This window comes from Bison bison, unplaced genomic scaffold, assembly GCF_000754665.1.
Source record: "Bison bison bison isolate TAMUID 2011002044 unplaced genomic scaffold, Bison_UMD1.0 scf7180017864177, whole genome shotgun sequence".
Classification (NCBI taxonomy): Eukaryota; Metazoa; Chordata; class Mammalia; order Artiodactyla; family Bovidae; genus Bison; species Bison bison.
The window spans coordinates 1,060,110-1,083,403 of NW_011494749.1; the positions used below are offsets into that span (position 1 = coordinate 1,060,110).

Genomic DNA, 23,294 nt, shown 5'->3' on the forward strand with positions numbered 1-23,294 from the left:
GGCAGAAAGCACAGTTATTGGGAAAATTCAGAGACCACTAAGAAAAGCATTGCTAAGGAACAATACCACAACAGGCAGAAGTCCAGTGGCCAAGTGAAAACAATTGCCAAAAAAAATATAAATAAAGTAGGTACCACAGAGGATTAAAGAAAATTACCGAATAGCACAGTATCAGGAGAACATAGACCTCAGATGGATAAAGAGGGATATCCACATTATGGAAATAGCACACAATCCCTGAGGATGGAAGAATAGTCTTTAATCAAGGGGATTCGCTTTCCTAGTGTTAGTCTCCTTTTTACCTCGAGATATTTCAAATGCACAGCCAAATTAAAATCACACATGGGCATGCATTCGTTAATAAGGATGACTAATTTTTTAAAGAGTAATTGCAAAGGTCTTTCATATCTGTTACCTTTTAGACCTCACTGTACCCTCATGAGGTGAGCTATGTTATTAGCTCCATTGGCTAGATGAGGAAATTAAGGCTCAGAGAGGTTAAATAATTTTCCAAAGGTCTCCAATTAGGTCTTGACTGCAGAGCCCTTGCTGTTACAGTAGGCCAGGGCTTCTCAACCTCAGCACTTTTGACCTTCTGAGCTGGATAATTCTTTGTTCAGAGAGGTTGTTCTGTGCATCATAGAATATTTAGCTTAGCAACCTCTCTGGCCTCTACCTGCCAGATGCTGGTAGCTTACAGTTGTGACAACCAACAATGTTTCTAGCCATTGCTAAATGTCTTTGGAGGTAAAATCACCCTGGGTTTAGTATGTACCTAGAGGAGCGTGCCATTGTCCTGTAGTAGTCAGCCCCGATATTTGACAGGGAGGGCTTGTTTATGGGGGAAATTTTGTAACAACTTTTCTTAGAACTTCCCTAAACCTGATCCTCATAGCCTTCCAGCAGTGTAGTGAAAGAGGACAGGCCCAGATGGATCACGGATAGTTGCCCAGAAAGTCATTGTTTCATTCAGCCACTCATTCAACAAAGAAATCTTAACGGTTCAAAGAATAGTTTCATAGAGGCGCCAGTGTTTGAGCTGAAGTAGGTTTAGAGGGTAGATTATGAGCTTCCTTAAGATGAGGTTGGAGGGATGATGAATTCATGTGCATAACATAACATGTTAGTGGGCTCAGCCTAGCAGGCTGATGGCCCAGGCCGCAAACATGTTCCAGGCTCAAGGACTTGCATTCATTGGTCATCTTGCTTTGTAAGCCAACCCATTCGCAAGCAGTCTTGGTGTTTACTTTCACTATTGAGTTAACTATTACCTTGGAAGTACTGTTTATCTCAGCCCACATGGTAATTGCCTTAAATTTAAAATCAAATCAACAAACTTTTGCATTCCAGTAAGGCTCTGTAGGAGATAAAAAGACATGGTTTACATAAAAAGATAAATAGCAATCAAGGCAACATATCTTAGGTGCCAAATGAGTGGTTCAGATAATAAATACTGTGGGATGAGAGGATGGAAAGATTGCCACAACCTAAAATTGTCAGGAAGAACTTCATAGAGGGACTTGATGAGCTGAACCTGAATGGATTAAGTAGAAATAATATGAAATCTTTATAACAGACCAGGGATCACACCTTGATTAATGCCCATGGCACCCCATGTTTTAAAAAGTACCTTTTAGATGATTATTGTAATCCCATCTAGTTTCATTGTTTTGAAATATATCTCATAGCCTATAAAATCCTTTTTGAAACTCATCCATAATGTTTGTCCAGAGTTCATTATGAGCTAAGCCCAGAAAACTCACGAGTGAAAAGGGTGTTTTTGATCACTCTCAGGGATCAGAGGAGGTTCATAAAGATTGGTTTCACTGACCCTTGGCTTCAGTTAGACCTCCCAGAATCACCCTTCCCTGAACTGAGGCGCTTAGAGGAAATGGCTGGAGAATGGGAGAGAGCTTCCTGCAGCTGGGCTTTGTGACTCTGGGCCTTGGGAGCTCTCGGGAGTAGGGTAGTGGAGGCCCAGTTAGCAAGAGGTGCTACAGAGGCTTTTGCTTCTTGAGACACTTCCTGGTTTATTTCACAAATCCCAGCCATCCAGTCGGCTTTTATAATTCCACATAAAATGGACACAGCAGATGTTCCTGGACTTCGCTGCTGGAGGTGTCGAATGGCAAAGGAACAAACAAACTGGGGGAGGGGGAGAGCTGCCCAAATCTCCATTCCTAGGGGCTTAGAGGAATCATTTTTTTCCCTCCCTCCATGTGAAAATATAAACAGTTGCTTTATAAACAGTTGTCACTTTTTGACTTATAAAGAGTCACAGTCTTTTCCTTTTGTTTACTTTGATGACCTTTGAAATAAGCTACAAACTACAGAGTCAAAAAAAAACAACCCACTTTTTTTCCATTTTCATTTTTCAGAAGGAGGCATCTCTGTTAGCACAGTGTGCTAGAAGCCAGCAGATTCTGAGGCTGTCTCTGGCCCAGGCCCAGGTTTGTGGGGCTTTTGCCCCAAACCCCCTCACTGGGCAGCTGGAGTTACAAGCCTAAAGTCCAGATGCAGAAAGCCAGGCACTTCTGTGGGTCAAACCCTTTTTATAAGGCACATTTTACAGCTTCTCTAAAGTCTGGGAAATACAAATTAGTATAATAACTCTGCATTTCCTTTGGCTTTGTTTGCTGGAGACAGCCCTGGAGATAGATACTCCTGCAGCTCTCTCTCCAGCGGGCCCTTCCCCACCTCCCCAGTGGTCAGCCTTCTCCACCCTCAGTGGGTCTCTCCCCCGACTGGCTCTTCCTCACTTTGTTTGGGCACAGATCTGAACAGTCAGAGGGGGAACCCAGGGGGAGCCTTGGAAAAGTCAGAACACCTTTTCTTTGATGTGTTGAAAGTTCCTTTTCTTTGATTTCTGTGGTGAAAGATGCCATGCAGCCACCCGTCCCAATAATTATTAGTATGTGAATTTTCATACTGAGTTTAAGTTGGGAAATATATGATAAAAAGAATGTTATTTTGTTTTATTATTTCTGATACCAAAAATAATGCTCTTCTTCCTTTGTGGTGATGAGACAGTTTGTATCTTGATTTCGGTGGTGGCTACACAAATCCAGGCATGGGCTAAAACTGTCCACCTGCCCAAACACACACACAAAGAAATACATGTAAAATATGATGACAACTGAGTAAGATCTGTAGTCTAGTCAACAGTAATGTGACTGTCGGTTTTCTGCTTTGGTTATAGAACTACAGTTACATAAGGTGTCACAGTTAGAGGATGCTGACTGAAAGGAACAACTCTGTTTTTGCAACTTGTTATGATGAGGCTCTACAGTTAGCCCTTGAACAATGTGGGGATTAATCCACATATAACTCACAGTCAGCCCTCCATTGTCAAGGTTTCTCTGCATCCTTGGATTCAACCAATCACAGATTGTGGTACTATAGCATTTACTGCTGAGAAACACCCATGTATAAATGGACCCTTGCAATTCAAACCTGTGTTGTTCAAGGGTCAGCTGTAATTATTTCAAAATAAGAAGTTTTAAAAAGTAATACATTCTTACTGTGAAACTTTCTAAACTGCAGAAATGTACAGTGTCGAATGTAAAAGTCCAACCCCCATGATGTTAATAATTTGGCATCAGGTAAAATGGGATCATACTATTTTTGCAGCTTGTTTTTTCACTTACCAATGTGTCTTAGAGATATTTTCATGTTGATCCATATAAATCTACAACATTATCTTTAATGAAGGCACTGCTTGGCTAGATATGATGGGATACTATGTAGGAATATCCCATCATTTTTTCAGCTGGTCCTGTATTGACTGTTTCTAAAGTTTCCTCTTACAGTAAGTGCTGCTTGAGATCGTCCTTGGGCATCTGTTTCTGTGCCCATACCTCTAAATGTTTCTGTGAGATAAATTCCTAGAAATGGGTATTTCAAGATTAAAGAAAGTTCATGTTTTCCATTTTGATAGCAACAGTGACGCTTCCAACTTGCTGCTTTGTCTAAACAGATGAGGCCATCTATATAGAATACATTGTGTGTGCAGCAATGTGGCCCTACTCCTTACCTCCCGAAAAGGTTGAAACAGTTCCTCCTCCCACCATGAATGAGAATGTCTGTTTCCTTAATCCCAATATTGATGGGTCCTACCCTTTAGAGAAAAGTCTCTGTTTATTAATGTTTTTTTTCTTTTAAAAATTCATTGTTTGAATCGCCCTTCCTTAAATGTTAATGAAACTAAACATGTGTCCTCATGTCCTCATGTGTTTATTGGCTATTTGTATTTCATCTGTGAATTGCTTGTTTATATTCTCGGCTAAACAGATTCGCAGTTCCCAAAGCGTGTGCCAAAGTGTTGTGGGATATTTTCAATTTGGGGGAGAGAAGGACAATGACACTTGCCATCTGTGAGATATTATGTGAACTACTCGCTTGAAGTCATTTACAGTTATCAGCATTAGCTCACACTGCATTCCTTTTGATGATTCTGTATGTCTTTGCAAACTTGAGTGTTTGATAGTTGCGGTAATAAAGAGCTAGTCCCATGAGAAAATCCATGCGGAACAGGAACGAGGGTAGTGGAGTCCCGAGATTTCCAGAGCTTGCAGAATTATAAAGTATCCAGCAGGCACACACATCCCATTAGTAAGTAATTGTGGTTATTAAAGAATGAAATAAAAATATTTTTGCTTTCAACTTATGTGTCTTATTTTTTTCAAACAGTTCCTAAGTTGTAGGGCATAAATACTTATTAGGTTGTTTGGACCTAACTACTTAATAAATGGAACTGTGAGGTATTTCCTTTGGCCTAGAGGCACCATGAAAAGATTATTGAGGTGCTGAGGGTGCTATGAATGAGGAAGTGTGTAACTCCCTGCCACATTTCACTCAGTTACTTTCATTTTTGTTATTAATTTGCAAGAGCTTTGTTCCTTAGGGGAATTAGCAAATATTTTACCCCTGGCTTACCTATACTTTTGAATATTCCTGGTAGTTTTCACTACACAAAAGATTCCAGTTTTTACGTTATAAACACATTGTTTTTCTGCTTCTTATTTTTTTATTCATAGCTTTGTGTTCATTCTTAGTCTGTTTTTGCCTGAAAATTGTAAAACATTTTCCTGTTTTCTTCTGCCATTTTTATGGTTTCTTTTTTCTTAACATTTAATTATTTTCTCCATCTTAAATTTATTTAGTACAAGTATTTGGATACAGACCCAACTATATAATTTCCCAAAGAACTAGTTGGTTGTCTATCTTCAGTTCAGTTCAGTCGCTCTGTCATGTCCGACTCTTTGCGACCCCATGAATCGCAGCACGCCAGGCATCCCTGTCTATCACCAACTCCTGGAGTTTACCCAAACTCGTGTCCATCGAGTCAGTGATGCCATCCAGCCATCTCATCCTCTGTCGTCCCCTTCTCCTCCTGCCCCCAATCCCTCCCGGCATCAGAGTCTTTTCCGATGAGTCAACTCTTTGCATGAGGTGGCCAAAGTACTGGAGTTTCAGCTTTAGCATTATTCCCTCCAAAGAAATCCCAGGGCTGATCTCCTTTAGAATGGACTGGTTAGATCTCCTCTCAGTCCAAGGGACTCTCAAGAGTCTTCTCCAACACCACAGTTCAAAAGCATCAATTCTTCGGCCCTCAGCTTTCTTCACAGTCCAACTCTCACATCCATACATGACCACTGGAAAAACCATAGCCTTGACTAAACGGACCTTTGTTGGCAAAGTAATGTCTCTGCTTTTGAATATGCTATCTAGGTTGGTCATAACTTTCCTTCCAAGGAGTAAGCATCTTTTAATTTCATGGCTGCAATCACCATCTGCAGTGATTTTGGAGCCCCAAAAAATAAAGTCTGACACTGTTTCCACAGTTTTGCCATCTATTTGCCATGAAGTCATGGGACCGGATGCCATGATCTTCATTTTCTGAATGTTGAGCTTTAAGCCAACTTTTTCACTCTCCTCTTTCACTTTCATCAAGAGGCACTGTAGTTCCTCTTCACTTTCTGCCATAAGGGTGGTGTCATCTGCATATCTGAGGTTATTGATATTTCTCCCAGCAATCTTGATTCCAGCTTGTGCTTCCTCCAGCCCAGTGTTTCTCATGATGTACTCTGCATATAAGTTAAATGAGCAGGGTGACAATATACAGCCTTGATGTACTCCTTTTCCTATTTGGAACCAGTCTGTTGTTCCATATCTATCTTAAGTAAGTCAATCTTTTCACTACTGTTTGTGTCACTTTTATCATCTTCTTTCAGTTATTTCTGGACCTTCTGTTCTCTATCTCTCTTAGAACACTTACTGTTTTTACTTTGAATTTTATTTATGTACATATCTTATTTCCTGCACAAGATCATAAGATCTTTTTATATTGATTTCATCTCTATGTCCTATAGCTAGGTTTTTTTTCTTTCCCTTCTCTCCCTCTGTAAATATTTTTTAATTTTTTTAATAAAAATTTTAAATATACACAAATGTAGACAGAATAATATAATGAATCCCTTATGCCCAACACTCAGCTTCAGTTTTTTGTTTTTTTTTTCCTGGCCATGACACACAGCTTACAAGATCTTAGTTCCCTGACCAGGGATTGAACCAGGGCCACGGCAGCGAAAGTGCTGAGTCCTAACCACTGACAGGCAGGCTAAGTCGCTTCAGTTTTATCCATGTCTTTGTGACCTTGTAGACCGTAGGCTGCCAGGCTTCTCTGTCCGTGGGATTCTCCAGGCAAGAATACTGGAGTGGGTTGTCATGCCCTCCTCCAGGGAATCTTTCTGACCCAGGGATCAAACACAAGTCTCCTATGTTATAGGCAGATTCTTTACTGTCTGAGCCACTAGGGAAGCCCGCTAACCACTAGACCACCAGGGAATTGCTTTCAATTAACTGTCTTGACTAAACAAATTTTATTTTTCCTTAGTGAGGTTTACTGCGTTAGAGAGTTACTTGTTGATCTCAGGAAACTCAATAGTTTGAGGATCCAGATATTAGAAAAAAATAAATTATCATGTATAATAAAGCTGTCCCTAAATAATTTAAACTGGGATTTATTTTACAAAGAAATAATTTGTAATTTGAAAAATGTTATATGTAGCTTTTCAGAAATATGTCTGTGTTGTAAAGCTAGAAACTCTTAAGTTAGAACAGATATTGTATCAGTGTTTTGTAAATTGTTAGTTCTTTCTAAGCAAGCCTTTCTCTGTATGTTTGCTGAAGACTAAATCTAAACTTCATCCTAACCCAATTCCTTGGCATCCTTGACACTTCTTCTGGGTGATGGAACTTCTCACTGCAGGCCAGAGATGATCTAAGACAAATGTATACTCATTCCTTATTGTTTTGTTGTTTTAGTCGCTAAGTCATGTCGGACTCTTTGCAACCCTGTGGACTGTAGCCCACCAGGCTCCTCTGTCCTTGGGATTTCCCAGGCAAGAATCCTGGAGTGTTCTTATACTCTCTTATTAATACCGTGTGTTTCCTCCAACCCCATTGTGTGGGGAGAGTTTAGAGAGTTGACTCTTAGCATTCCAACTGTTGCTGCAAATATAGGTTCTGATCCTGCCACCCTGGCAAGGGGGCGGGGTGGTACTCTAGATGGATACATGCTCTGTTGATTGAGTCTCTTTCTGCCAGATAAAGCTGTATATCCCTGGAGTCCAGAGACTACGAAGAACAAGATGCAGTCCTTTCCTTCAGTGAGCCATGCTCTAGGAAAGGGAAATTGTGGATTGATAACCATGATGACAGAGTTTAAAAAGTTAAAAGAAGAAATCAAATGAAATGAGTCATTGGGCGCTGAGTAGGAAAGTCTTAGGGTGGGGATAGGAGGTGGTGATAAAAGCTGAGCAAGGCTCTATGGAGGAGGTAGTATATAAGCTGGGTCTTACAGTATGAATGAATTTCAGTAGGCAGAGCTGAAGAGGTTGTGGGGAGAAATGGAAGGAAGTTCCTAGATGGAAAAGCATTGTCAGGAATGGGAAATCATCGCTCACAGCCACAGAATAGGTCATGAAGTGGAGGAAGTTGGAGGGGAAACTAGAAAGACAAGTTGAGCCTTCAGTGCCCGGAAGATTATTTTAGGACACTGGAAATCATTGAAGGATTTTGAATTTGGGAGTGATGCGCTCAGGGCTTGGCTTTTAAGAATTCTCTGCAGCCATGTGTAAAATGAATTTTGGAGACAGAGACCAGTCGCTTAAGTTGTTTGCATCATCTAGGTGTAAGATCTTTGGGTTCCTGAACTGAAACAGTAGGAGTGTTACTAGAGGAGAAGGCATGCATCTGAGACACCAAGTGAATTTCTAGGTCCCCACAGACTTTGTTTGTGTACATTTTAATCCTTAGAGATATTCGTGGCCTGCTTCCCAAGCCAGAGTCAGCTAGGAAGTAATGACGCTTTGTAATTAGCATCCTTTTCCTGGCAGCAACCACACAACACAGCCAAGTGTCACCTTTTGGGAATTCACCCAGACCTTTCTAAGGATCTGTCCTCGTCTGATAAACAGGTTGCGGTTTGGGGGAGTAACCACTTGAAATGCTTCCTGGACCTGCCCTCCAGCCTAAGGTTAGATCAGTAAGTAGCCATGGGTGGCAGATGCCCACTAAGCCTGTTCTGGACGACCAGCATCCAAGGGTCACGCCTCCAGTCCACCCAGTGACCCTCCAGGGCAGGTAACAAAGAAGAGTATGTGGAGCTGTCTGTACAGATGACACAGGCAGGTAGGTACATGTACCCAGGAAGCGCTGTGGGAGTCAGAAGCCTGTGGTCTAGTTATGAATAAGATTAATATGCCTCTAGTTAAGAATAAGATTAATATGTCTAGAGCAGAAAATTAAGTCCTCAAACACATTGTAGTGATTGGAAACGGCATAGAAGTTAGAGAACTCTTCTCTCTCTCACTTTCCCAACTCCACCTCCCCCTCCCAAACACACACATGCATACAAATAAACACAATCTCCTTTTAAATAAGTTTTGCTGTATCCGTTTCCCAGCAGTTCTATGATTAGGCATGTTTCTGTGAATTAGAAAGTTTAGATTCCTTCTTCAGCCATCCCCCTTCTCCCCCAGCCTCCTTTCAGTCTGACTTAAAGCCATAAAATACTTCTGCCTGCCTGCCTTTCGTTCTGTTTGTATGAATTAAGTCGACAGGATAAATATTCACATTCCCAGCGACAGGCTGAAACAATGTTTGCCTGTTCTGCCCAGTGAGTCGAAAAGAAAAGGGGGCCTGACATCACCCTATACTGTACATTCCCGGCATAGATCATTTATTTAAGTCCTTGAAAAAATACAGATGTTTTACCAGCCGAAATAAAATCCTGTGTAAACACTGAGCTTGGAAAAATGTGGCTCTGACTTTGCTGTGGGGGTTGGAGCAGCGTGGGGAGAAAGCCAGAAGGCAGAGTAGCAGATACAGAAATGTTATACTTGGGGCTGAATGTGATAGGGGCAGAAGTGTTTGCCCCCAGTCTGCCTGCTGCCCAAGAAGACCAGGCTTTTGTTTTTAAGGAAATAAATACAGCTGCAAAGGGGGATAGATTTGTGGATCTTCAGCAGGATTGTTCCTGATAAGGATACCTTCACCTCATTTATATCTGACCTCTGAAATGAACATCCCTTTTCTCTTCCGAGTTGTCCTTTTTCACGGCCTGCCTAAACCTGGTCCTGTTATTGCTGAATCCTGCTGGTTTCTGGAACTCAGCTGCTGTTGATCTTATAAGGGGGGAAATTGCCTAGAAGCCATGCTTGGTGGAGAGGAAAAGCCATCTTAGCGTTGCATTCCCAAACAGCCATATATCATCTTGATCTTGTCTAACACAAGTCACTATTTTAGTCCAATAGCATAAACCAGACATATTTCACTGGTACAGCGCAAGTTCTTCCAGGGGTCTGACTCATGATTCTCTTTAGGCCTGTGGCATGTATTCAAAGAGCATTCCATTTGCTCTGTGGAGTCACTTTTGAGATTCAAAGCTGCAAAAATGGACCCCATGCTTTACCAAGATGTTTAGGGGCGCCCCTCAGTCTCTCTGTGTTTAGCATGGGATGAGGGTGGGCAGAGGCTGACTGTTCTCCAAACTCGTCTCAGATTCTCCCAGAGTTTCATTAAGGCTTGCATCTCAGGGGCAAGAAGTCTTAGGTCCCTCGAGCTGCTTCCTGACCACCCCTCCTCAGAGCAGGTGTGACCGCCTCATCTCTGGGCGGCCCAGGCCTGTGAGAGTCGGGGTGAGGATGCTGGTTCGCACTTGGTCGCTTTCTGTGTGCATTTGTCTCCTTCTGACAACTATCTTAAGTCAATAAAGCCTTCTCCTGTTTCTGTTTTTGGGTTTGTGTGTGTGTGTGTGTGCTGGAGACACCCCTAAGTCCACTGTAACCTTTCTCCAAGGGGTCTGCCATGGCTGGAGGTTACCAACTGTCTCGGGCTGTCCCAGTATGATTATTAATAGAGCTCTTTTTCACTCTCAAAAGAATTCCTGGTTTGCAAGATAAATTACCCTAACAAGCGTCACATGGATATTCCTGACCAAACTCATTAACTCCCCATCCCTCATTCCCAGTCCTGCCACCTATTCTCATGATCCTGGTCTTGAAGCCTGGCCCTCCATCCCCAGCTGCCCTGGGGGAAGGTCTCTTTCCTGACCTTCAATGCTGGGTCTTCAGCAACTGTCAGGTCCTACTTCTTCTGCCTCCAAAACGTCTCAGCTACATCCTTCCCTCTGTGTTCTACTGCTGCCATCATTTAGATTGGCATGAAGTAGGGGTGTCACAGAATTGTCAGATCTTCTCATTTTTCCAAAGAGTTTCGACATCAGGTTGATTTTGATGTGAAATCTCCCAGTTCACACAATGGCGATTTCAAAATACCGTGTAGGCCAAATAAAACATCTGCAGCCACTTCTGGTCCGCAGTCTGTTCTTGGTTTACAGGCTCTGGTTTCAAGCCCCACCACCTTTTGTCTAGACTGGCAACAGTCTCACTCACCCGACCCCTTCTGACCCAGCCTCCTCACTGTCCCTGGCTTTTCCTTTTCGAATTGGAGATCTGATCTCTGAAGAGGTCTTTGCTGCCTCCAGAACAGAGCACACATCCCTTGATTCTGCCTTTGAGACCCTTCCCCGTCTAACCTGACCCCTCTCTTCAGCTGTGCCTCCCACCGCCCTGCACACATCCTAGCTCCACTCTTGTTACATGCAACTATTTGCTGTCCCCTGGGCAGTCCCAATATTTTTCTTTTACTGAATGGGGTTTTTGTAGAACAATTTTGGATTTTCCGAAACCATGAGTACAGATAGTTCCCATGTTATTCCTCTCTTCCCTGCCCCCTCTCCCCAGTTTTCTCCTGTTATTAGCATCATGCATTAGAGTGGTATGTTTATTACAGTTAAAGAACCCATATTGATACATCATTATTAACTAAAATGATTTAGTTAATAAAATTAACTATTTTTCATTTATTTTATTATTTTGCATTATAAAGTATATTATTATTTTATATGTATTTAAATTAAATTAAAAATTAATTAAAGCCCATAGTTTATTTTAATGTTCACTCTTTTGTTGGCAATACCAATAGTTTAATACTCTTTAACACTTTTTAATAATTCAGTTTCCTCTGCTTATGTATTCTTCCTTCCAATTCTGGCAAGATTCTTTTCAAGGCCACATATGGGTATCATTCTTCCTGCAAAGCCTTCTCTGTTTATTTTTGGAACAAGGGCTAGAAGGGAGGGAAGAGATGGAAAAAGAGAACTAGCATTTTGATCAGGTGCCTAACATGTGCCAAGTACTATCTATTTATCTATATATGTTCTTTGAAATCTTTCTGTAGTTCTACCAGATAGATATTATTATACTCTTTATATTACAAATAATATTATACTTATTATATTATAGATAATATTATACTCTTTACTGTGGGGTAAACAAGTGACCCAAAGCCCTACAGCTAGAAACTATGTTTCCACCAAAGTCCACTTGGCTCTGAAGTCTCTTTTCCTCTCACCCGCTTCAACAGGGTTGCATTCTGATCATTGATCCAGCCTCCCTGATTTCCCCACTGGGTTAGCAATCCACTAGGTTAGGAATCCATGGAGTAAGGAGTGTGCATTATCCAGCTCTGTGACTCTGCTCCTAACTTGGGGTTGGCGCCACCAGCAGCTCACCAAACCCATGGGTGTGTGTCCTAAAGGCAGAGATAATAGAGGAGGAGGCACCAAATATCAGCATCAGTTCAGCAAATGCTTGTGGTGGAGGCTGGAAGGTCACGTGGAAGAGCGGAGTGATGGCGAGGCCATCGTGCAGGTTATAAATCCCAACCAGGCAGAGTCTGGGAAACGACTGATATTTTTGTTTATCCACCACTGGAATGTAAGCTGCAGGAAAGCAGGGATTCTGTGTGTTCTCGGCCGCAGCCCCTAGGATAGCGCCTGGTAATAATAGTTGTTTAATAAATATTTTTGGACTGAATGTTGGAATCCCGTTGCCACCTTGGGGCACCTAAAGTGACACTGAACTCCTCAGCGTTCTCCTGTGGTCCAGTTAGTCGTCATCCTCAGGTCTGGCAGCTTGTGTTTCTCTGTGTTTGGTTTAGTGCAGTTTCCTAATTATCCCAGGCCTGGGCTTGGCCACGCAGTTTGCCCAGAAGTTCCTCTGGACCAGAACGTCAGAAAGGGAGTTGGGGGGAGGAGCTGCCTCGCCTCTGCCATCCTTGCAGAGCTGATGGACAAATGATCCTTACTGGAGCTTCCTGGAACTCCCAGACCCGACCTTGGACCAGAGTCCCAGAAGTCTGGCCTCACTTCTGGACTTGATGCAAAGGATGGCCCCATTTTCCTTGAGAGAATTAAGCCAGCACTCTTTTTTTGGCTATGCCACACATAATGTGGGATCTTAGTTCCCTGGCCAGGGATTGAACCCTCAGCCCCTGCATTGGAGGCATGGAATCTCAACCATTGGACCAGCAGGGAAGTCCCAAACCCAGCACTTTTCACGTGATAGGAAGGTAGTCATATATTCAAACATTTTCATTAATTATCTTTAAAGAAAACTTTTTCTCAAGCACAGTAACCTGTTTCAGACATGGCTTACAAGCCTCTTTTTCTCCTTTCGCCGCCCTCTGTCTTCTCTCCCCCTCCTCCCCTGTCCCCATTTTCCTTGTCTCCTCTGACCCTGTCTTTCACACATATTACTCCGTTTCTCCTGTGTGTTTATTTCCACCAAGGTTCTTCTAAGTATACCTTCCCCCACCATTGGTCCCGTGTAAATAGACCGCACTCCGTTCCTGGTGAATAACCAGGATCACAACTGTTGTCTAGTTTGTGCCCGAGGTGACAGAATTGATGGGCTCATAGGCTGGTTTTCATAAACCAGAGCTACCAAGCGTTTCAAAAACAGCCTTGTTTTTGCCAAGTAAGGTGAGCAAATATAGGACGAAGTTTAAACATCCATCAGGAGTTATTTTTGAAGTGATTGCTTCTAAATGAGAGGCGTTTGAAAAATCTCACAGCTTTCTTTATAAGTAAATTCCAAAGTCATGTATTTTGCTGGTGTCTGCTGATTAATTACAGTCCTGTGACACCATGAAAAGCCCTGGTGGTTGGTTCTGTGCAGCTGTGGAGAAAAGTAAAGCAAGGCCCAGTGGCTTTGCCAACTCTCTCAGGATGGTGGGGATTCGGGCAGAGGGAGGTGATTTTTTTTCACTCTGGCAGTCACCACATAAGAACAGAAGCCCCAGCCAGAACCACTGCTCCAGACTTCACGATGGGCGGTATGGGTCCCCATGGGGGTGCGGTGAAGTAGTGATATTTGATCTGTTGCTTCTGAAATAACAGATCCATTATTAGAGAAAGCGTTTTCAGGCTCCACATTGGGACTTGTGTGCCTTCTCCTATTTAGGGAAAAAAAAATTTAATAGCAGTTCCGCACAATAAAATAATCAAAACTGACTCTAAACCAGAGGTGCTCGCACAGCATATATTTGTTGTTGGAAATTGCAGATCTCTGACCCAGGAAAACCTGCCTGCTCAGACCCCATTTAGGGTCTGATGGCTCTGGATCTCTTATCTTGACCTTTTGCTTTTTCCCATTACTTCCTTTCCATATTTAACTCGCAAAGTTATGCCCTTCATTGACAGGAGAGAAAGAGAAGAAAAAGTGGAATCCTGCCGTTTAGAAAGAATCATCTGCAGCCCGGATAAAGGATACAACAGAAAGAGAAAACACTCTGATTATTAAAATAGGCTTTCCAAGTTCTTGATGTGTTTATCTGTGCTTGCTTTGCTCCACCCTCCTCCTCCCCTTGATAAAGGAGCTGAAGGATTTCTCTGACATGTCTTTTCTCTTGACACTAGTTAAGGTCTGTGGATCTCGTTTATGCCCTCATCCACTTTTGTTCTCTGCTGCAGGTTAGTACTTCTCACCGAGGCCTTGTTAGTGGCATGACTGAATGAACCCAAGGCACACATATAGACACAAACCAGTACACACACACATGGCCTGTGCCATGGCCTTGCTGGAATTGTGGCCTTCGTTCTAAATATAGGCAGCTAGAGAGAGACAACAGGATTTGTCTTGCTGTGCTTAGTTCTAATGTATAATGTCATGGAAGAGTAAGAAAGCAGGATTCTGCAGTGCTGCCTCAGCTCCTGACATCTTAGAAAAGATCTAAAAAATCTCAGTAGTTTACAAGCATCACTATCCAGTATTTGCAAAGGCAGGCGTCATTACAGCCTGCTTCTTCAGCCAAGCCCATCGTGATAAACCCCAAACCAGATTAGACTCACAGACAGTTGATTTTTTCCTGTGTAGTAAGATTTTGACTTTAAAAAGTACTGTTTGAGGGGCTTCCCTGGTGGCTCAGGAGATAAGAACCTGCCTGCCAATGCAGGAGACACGGGTTCGACCCCTGATCTAGGAGGATCCGTGGAGCAACCAAGCCTGTGCGCCCTTGAGCCTGTGCTCTAGAGGCAGGGAGCCACAACTACTGAGCCCAGGTACCCTAAAGCCTCTGCTCTGCAACAGGAGAAGCCACCGCAATGGGAAGCCCATGCACTGGAACTGGAGAGTAACCCCCACCCTCCACAACTAGAGAAAAAGCCTGTGCAAAGTAGCGAAGACCTAGCACAGCCAACGGAGAAAGCAATGGCACCCCACTCCAGTACTTTTGCCTAGAAAATCCCATGGACGGAGGAGCCTGGTAGGCTGCAGTCCATGGGGTTGCTAGGAGTCGAACACAACTGAGCGACTTCACTTTCACTTTTCACTTTCATGCAATGGAGAAGGAAATGGCAACCCACTCCAGTGTTCTTGCCTGGAGAATCCCAGGGACAGAGGCGCCTAGTGGGCTGCCGTCTATGGGGTCGCACAGAGTCGGACACGACTGAAGTGACGCAGCAGCAGCAGCAGCAGCAGCAGCACAGCCAAAAATAAATAAATGCAGAAATAATTTTTTTAAGTACTTTTTTTTTCATGAGACTGCTAAGATAAAGATGTTTGTATTTCTTTGCTAAAATAAATTTTTAGGCTGTTTATAAGTAATAAACTCTTGCATCTAATGACTGGTCACAGAATAGTCATCTTTTTCTAGACTTGGTAAGGAACTCAGAGCACAGGTACAGATGAAAGACATAAGGTTTTTACCACTTGCTGCGTCCTTCCAAAATCAACATGCTTTTCCTGCAAAGAGACCAGAGCCACATTTTGCAGGTGTCTGTTTTCTTTGAGGGGAATATTTTGAGGAAACCTAAAAGGGAAGAACTGGACGTTTAGGAAAAATATATTTTCACAGCAGGATATTGCTTTTTCTCTCTCTTTTTTTTTTTGGTTTAGGTTTTTCATTTGTTACAAGCCTTCTCAGACTCCAAATACAGAATGAATACATACTTTCAGCAGGAACTGGCTGACGTCGCTGTTTGTACCAAAGCCAAGCTCTGGCTGGCCAAGAGGTATGTTAAAGCCCCACATGAACACGGAGTTATCGGGGGTTAGGAATACACTGGAGAAATGCTGTTCCTGGTTGTGGGAGTTTTAAAAGTCACTGGCATGAGTTTTCTAAACTTACTGGAGTTATATATCTTTTTCAAACTTTGGGTTGTGGTAAAGAGAGAAAAATATTTTCTTGACAATTTTTCTAAAACTGCTGGGTGACTGGGGGGGCATGTACTATGGCTTTTTATCTGTCCACCAGTTTGGTTTTTTGAATATCTGCTATATGCCCAGTCCTGTGTTAGATAACCTAGCAATGAAAGGCAGTAATTGACTGAATCATGTGATACAGACTACCGGACACCATGGCAACTCAGAGATGAGAGACTTATGTAAGACTTAAGCAGGCACAGAGGGGCCCAGAGGGGCTGAATAAGAAAAAGATACAACTTGCCATTTTAGGTATGTAGTGAAGGAGCTTGAATAAGCCAGGCAAAGGAAGCTAGATACATATTTTTTTTTTTTCATCCTTGCCATCATTAGTTTATTCTGAAACTTAAAGCATTTTCTGTGTGAAAGATGGAGTAAGAAGAATTTCTCAGTTTTCTCGAATATACAGGAAGGCCTCTGTGTAACACCGTATTCGATATCTGTGTCTCAGAACCTGATACTGGTTGGACAGTGTTACCGCTAGGATTTGCCACCCCGTGTGCATCCTCTGTGATTCCAGGAGAAAGGAGTCCAGCAGAGGCCCACAGCCCACCACATTCTATGCTATAGTATGTTGCTTTTGATTAATGACTAGTATCTTGGTTGTCTAACATAGCAGCCTGTTTTTTATTTTTCAAAAAATGTGCTATTGTTCACTTTCCTTGGGCTCCCCACCTTACGTGGTGAGGCAAACAATGGCTAATGTGAGACCCACAAATCAGTGGAATTCAGCAAAGTCTCATTGAGCATAGACTACATAATAACCTCGGTGTTAGGAGCTGTAGGGATGCAAAGATATAGAAGGAACTAGCCTTGGCTTCAAGGAGCCCCATCCAGGAGGTAAGAATGATGTATAAATAAATTATTTTCATTGAATATGGAAAGCGTGGTAACAAAAGTATGTAGTAGGTACAGGAGTAGCCTAGTGGGTGGTGAGCAGCATGCCTTCAAGAGTTAAGAATTTTGCCAAGTGGTCACGACAGATGAGGGGTATTCCAAGCCCAGGGAATGTCATAGGTAAAGACATAGCAATGTGGAATGCCTTGATAAGTGTGGAGAAGTACATAGAAGTTAGCTCTTCTAAAACCTAAAGTATAAGGGATGTGTGGCAGAAAATGGGACTGAGGAAATACACGGAAGCCACACCATGAAGAGTTCAAAGGAGACCTTTAGGTGAAAGGAACCCAGGGACTTCCCTGGTGGTCCAGTGGCTAAGACTCCACACTCCCAACGCAGGGGACCCAGGTTCTATCCCTGGCCAGGGGGCTAGATCCCACATGCCACAGTGAAGATCAAAGACCCCGAGCGCGACAACTAAGACCCAGTGCAGCCAAATACATGAATAATATATTTAAAAAAGAAAGAAAGAAAGGGATCTAATGAAGAATTTCTCAATGAGTGGAGATGTGAGGCTCTATGTTTTCTAAGCAACTATAGCTTTGACCAGGGTTATTGATGGGAAATTCTCTAGTATCTGAAATGCCAATATAGGGATGGTTAATGGTGAGCCTCTCATTTTTAGTCCAATTTTTGTTTCCTCTCCAAAAACTGCTCCCTTAAGCGTAGTATCATTTGCCTCTGTGTGGCTTTTAGACAAGGTCCCAAGATACCTTTTCTGAGAGAACAGGAACTGTGATCATATTCATGTTCTCTGCTTATCAATTAGTGGGCCTGGTCCTTGTAGCTGTTATTCCTGGGGATCAGGAAGTCAGGGAAATCATCCTATAGAAACCTCTGCTTCCAGCAAGGACTGCCCCAAGACAAAATCTGAATCTCCTATTCTTCAAGTTCTGTACAGAAGGACATTCTGCCCCTCTTAGTTTGCTGCCCCTTGATGGATCTCATAGAAATTCATCGTCTTTATGATGTCTGATACTTGCTTTAATACAGCTTGAGGGAGGAGAGAGGATTAAGAAGAACAGACATACTTTGATAATTGTTAAAGTCTGGTCATGGGTCTATGTGGCTTCATCATGTTATTCTCTCCACTTTTGTATATTCTTTAAAACTTCTATAATAAAAAGTTGAAGACAGGAAAAAAAAAAAAAGAAACTCATCATCTGCTGGCTTCCTGAGCTTCTTGGAAGGAGGAGATGGAGTAACAGGCCAGCCATCTGAATGGACCTTCATGTTGCACAGTGCCTGAGGATGGATGACAAAGCTGCCACCAGCCTCCTCTTCAGCTAGAAAAATCGTCTCGGCCTTCCCTGTGGTTCCTGTTGCAGTTTCCTAATCTAGTCTTTTCATTATCCTTCTCCCTCCCCTTCTCTGATTTTCCTCCATGATTTTCCAGCCTAGAAAACAAAGACATGAATCACTGGAATTCGCTGGGTTTCCAACTTCCTTGCCCAGAGTCTAGGAAAGCCACTTTTATGTTTCCAGTACAGTCAACTCTTTATTATCCAAGTGTGAACTTTACACTCTGTGGGTGGTCTGTAACACCAGGCTTCCTCTTACTCCACAGCACACTTTTACCATATTAATCAGGATGTGTTCAGAGCCTAGAATAGAGTTTGAGAGGAAAACACATGGCCAGAACACAATATATCCCAAACCCATGTGTCAGTTTTTCTGGATTATGCATGTCACTGGCAGGATAACTTTGAATTTCCTAAATAGGAAAGTATAGAATCGGGTATGAGTGATGAAGCCTCAGCCTGCCACATGCCTGCCCTGTCCTTGAGGTCCTCTGAGAGTGTTGTCCTAAGAGCTGTTTGTCTGCACTGGGAGTTCCATGCTTAGACGAGCCACTTCTGGGTCCAGGTGGGCCCTTCTTAAAGCCAGCCCCTGACTTATATTCTCATATGCTTTTCCCCGAAAGATGTTATAATACAAAGTATTCCAAATTTCACTGCTGAAGAGGCCCTTTTATGTCCCCAGCAATTTATGAAAGAGGAATAGTAAATGTTCCTTTGTGCCTGCTAAGGATTTTCTGTTTGAGTTTAGCTTGAAACATTGCTGTTATTGCAAAGAAAAAGAAAAGTCGGTTCAAATTTTAGCACCAACAGCTTTTTCTTCTTCAGTTTATTTGATCATTTAGCTTGAGTTTATTCAGTCTAGTAGATACTAAAACATTAGTAAGGAGGTCATTTATTTATTCCCCAAAAGGAGGTTTAAAAAAAAAAAGTTCATTGGAACCATTGGATGATCAGTTCCATTTTTTAACATTTTGACCACAAAATCGAGGGTACATAAAGACTTTTGTCATATATTTGTGTTTTGACTTTGCAAGATTAATAGAGATTTATATGAGGTGATTAAGCAACAGCCATGGGTTTGTTGGGGAATTTTTGGTGATGAATGGCCAGCTGGCAGCATGGCCGGAGTAGAGGACTGGGCTTCTGCTCTTACAGTCCGCTTTTCATTCCAAGATGTCAAAGCCTTAATGGAAATCAGCTCATTAATCCTTCGAGTCCCTTCCTTCCCCTTTCCCCGCCATCCCTCTCTCCTCAGTCCAGTTTACTATCTCTCTCCTGGTGCAAAGACGGTTTACCAACTACTGGAAGAAAACTAAGCTGACCCAGGCCAAAAACCAAGTGAGAATAGGGGTCAGCTGCTGGCCTGGCGAGGCTGGCTGTGAGGACCGTGAAGAGGAAGTCAGCACAGCCCCACTCGCAGCCCTGTCTGCTGCCCCGGCTCTATGCAGATTCCAGCCCTGCCGTCCCAGCTGGACCACAGGTCCTGCCTGGATGGGAAGGACTTTTAAAAGCCCTGTTAAGTAAGAGTAGGAGGAGAAAAGATTTATTTCCTTTGATTGAGAGTTGGAATTACAGTTATTTGGGGCTTTAAATTTTTTCAGAAATCAGCCTGGTTATCTATCATCCTTGGTTATAAAAGGAAAAACCTGTGTGTGTGTGTGTGTGTGCGCATGCGTGCGTGCACGCGCGCGTGCCCTTTGAATAAACGTGGTAAACTAAATCGGCTGTCAGACTCCATGCGATGGATGGTGTGATGCCCAAGAAGAAAAATGTGTCCTACTAAATTTCTTTCACTTTTTTTTTTTTGACTATCCGTGTAGTTTGTGCTTATCATAGATAATTAGGGAAGAAAATATAAGTCTGCTCTCACCGACATCCAGTGGAGCCCACTGTTATTGGTTAGCAGTTATATATACATAGTTACTTCATCTTTCTTCCTGTATTTTTTTGAATGTAGTTGAAATTAAGCTGTATGTATGTAAGTTATCACTTTTTCCATTTAACAGTATACGAAAGCATTTGTTGAAGAGTCTTCTTTTTTGTTTTTTTTGGATGGGCTTTTTTTTTTTTTTAATTTCTGGCTGCCCTGGGTCTTTGTTGCTTTCTCTGTTGTGGTGAGCAGGGTCTGGTATTTGTGGTGAGTATACGTGTGTGTGTGTGTGTGTGTGTGTGTGTGTGTGTGTGAGATGTGAAAACTCTTTATGGTGTAGCTGCTATGGAAAATAGTAGGGGGTTTCCTCAGAAAACTAAAAATAGAATTACCATATGATCTAGCAATTATACTTCTGGGTATAGACCCAAATGAATTGAAAGCAGAGTCATGAAGAGATATTTGTACGTGTTATAGTTGTGTTATTCACAGTAGGCAGGAAGTAGAAGTAACCCAAGTGTCCATTGATAGATGAATGGATAAACAAATACGGTATGAATAAGAGAACCTTATTTAGGCTTAAAAATGAAGAAAATTCTAACACAGAGTACCACATGGATGAACCTTGAGCACGTTATGCAAAGTGAAATAAACCCATCACAGAAATACAAATACTATACGATTCCACTTATGTGAGGTTCCTGGAGTAGTCAAATTCAGAGAGACAGAGTAGAATGGTGGTTGCCAGGGGCTGGCAGGAAAGCGAATAGTTAGGGTTCTACTCAGAGAGCTTTCGTTTTACAGGATGAAAAAGAGTTCTGGAGAGTGCTGGCACAACCACATGCGTGTGCTTCACACTCCTGAACTGTTCACTTAAAATGGTTAAGATGGTAAATTTTATACTATGCTTATTTTATCACAATTTTTTAAAATTTTAGTGACAAATATTTTAAAACCTCTTTTTGTATTTTATCATTCCTCTAAGGTTATTGTCCAGACTTCTTATGATAATTGTTTTCTTGCTTTTCTGTCTATGCATCACTAAAAGTAAAATGCTTTTTTGCCTATTTTTATATTAAGAAAAAAGTCTTTGAAAACATCATTTGTTAAAGATAGCATATTTTTGTCACCTGAAAAATCAGTCTTTAAGTTGACCTTACCGTTGTTCCATTACTGGCCATTCAGATTGTTGCCCATTCATTCAACAAATATTTATTAAGTCCTGCTGTATGCCAGGCTGTATTAAACATAGAAACTACTTATTAAAGCCCCTACTTTAGTATGGAGAAGGCAGCAAAACAGTCTTGTCAAATAGAGCCGTAGACCTAGAACTTTAGAACCAGAAGGAATCATAAAGTTATTGTCGTTCCCTCCCATCCCCATGCATGTGGGAAAGTGCAACCCAGAGAGATGAGGGATTTGCCTGTGTTCACACAGCTGACCAGGCTGTAACACCTACCTGACAACAGCTAACGTTTTTGGAGGGCTTAACTGCCTGCTCCTCATCAGGCTCTTTCTACTGGACCACATTGCCTTTATCTAGCCAGTGCTTTTAAGTCAGGGCTTTGAATGGTGGTAACTGAACATTTTCTATAACAGTGCTTCTCAGACCTTAATGTACACATGGATCACCTTGTGGGCCCCTTAGAATGAAGAGCCTCCTTTAGTAGGCCTGGGGTGGAGCCAGAGATTCTGCTTTTCTGACGAGCTTCAAGGTGATTCCGATGCTGCTTTCTGAGACAGTGCCCATTTGAGGGCCAAGGATCAGAGAGTCAGCCACTGTGGATCACCCCGCCCTTTGAAATACTCCCACCTTCACCCCCTCATTCTCAGGGCTTGTGTCTGGAGCTTGGAGCCATAGGAGAGGGTGAGGCTACTGAAGGGATCAGCACAGAATTCTTTTGCCATGCATCTGGTGTGACCTGCAGCAAAGAAGACCACACGGCCTCTATGGGGAGTCCACACTCCATTGTCTGGGCAGCCATCCCAGGGGACTCAGTGCCTAGGGTAGGATCCAGGCTTCATTGGCATGCAGTGAATATTCATCATTTTGAAAAATAATAATAGTCTGATACTCTGTTGAGAAATAATAGTCTGATTCCCTTGTGGCTCAGTTGGTAAAGAATCCACCTGCAGTGTGGAAGACCTGGGTTTGATCCCTGGGTTGGGAGGATCCCCTGGCAAAGGGAAAGGCTACCCACCCCAGTCTTCTGGCCTGGAGAAGTCCATGGGGTCACAAAGAATCGGACACCACTGAGCAACTTTCACTTCACTGGTGAGAAAAACAGGCTCTCAGGAATACAAGAACAGGTCCCAAGGTTACTAGGGAAGCAACCTTGGGAAATAAATTTTTGAATAATCAGTGCTGATGGAGGGAAGAGATGATGGAGGGAGTTTATTATGTTTGTTGAAGACTTCCTCTTTGTCCCAGACCCAATGATTTGTTTCCCCAAGTTAATTCTTATTTGCAGAAAGTGTTAGCTGTATGACCCATTCACTTCCCCTATACAACTTCCCGTCAGTGCTCCTGACACCACCCAGGCCCTCCTTCATGTCTTTTCCATCTCCCTAGACTTCCTTCTGTATCCACCCACTTATTCATACTCTCATTTGCTCTCCCCATTTTCTCGCCTTCTTACTGGCCCCCTCTAAGCTGACATGGTATGCTCATGGAAGGCCTGGGATCTAAATACATAAGAAAAATATGCTTATAAAGACAAAGCTAAGGCTGGCTTTTGTGTGGCAATCCCAGTTCTGCCCCAGGGGGGGGTCTGTGGCCAGCTGCAGAAGTCCTGGTTTAGAGTTCTGTTTTGCTTTACAGCTGAAGACAGCAGTTATTTTCTAACCACCAGATTTATTCACACAAGAGACTATACTTCCCAGGCAGAAATCCTGGGATTTAGGTCAGATTCCATTGTCCCAGTGTCCCTTAGCCCTCCCCCTATCCCTCGCATCTTCTGGACCAGCCCCCCTCCCCAAAGAAAAGGTCCCTCTTTCACAACTCCTGCGAGGGGCCTTAGCCCTTCACCACAGCTGCAGGTTGCATTTCACTCCCCTGCTGCTGAAATGAATCCAGTGGAGATGGGTTGTTAAAATATTCAGATGACCATGTGGCAT

The 23,294-nt window shown here is 42.6% G+C and overlaps 1 protein-coding gene across 1 annotated transcript in view; it reads left to right on the forward strand.

Moving 5' to 3' along the window:
- THADA (thyroid adenoma associated) overlaps positions 1-23,294 on the forward strand; it is a 333,765-nt gene that overhangs the window by 210,663 nt on the left and 99,808 nt on the right. The window contains exon 30 of the mRNA XM_010842320.1: positions 15,804-15,919. Coding sequence (XP_010840622.1) covers positions 15,804-15,919 — 116 coding nt within the window. The remainder of the gene's footprint in view (positions 1-15,803; positions 15,920-23,294) is intronic.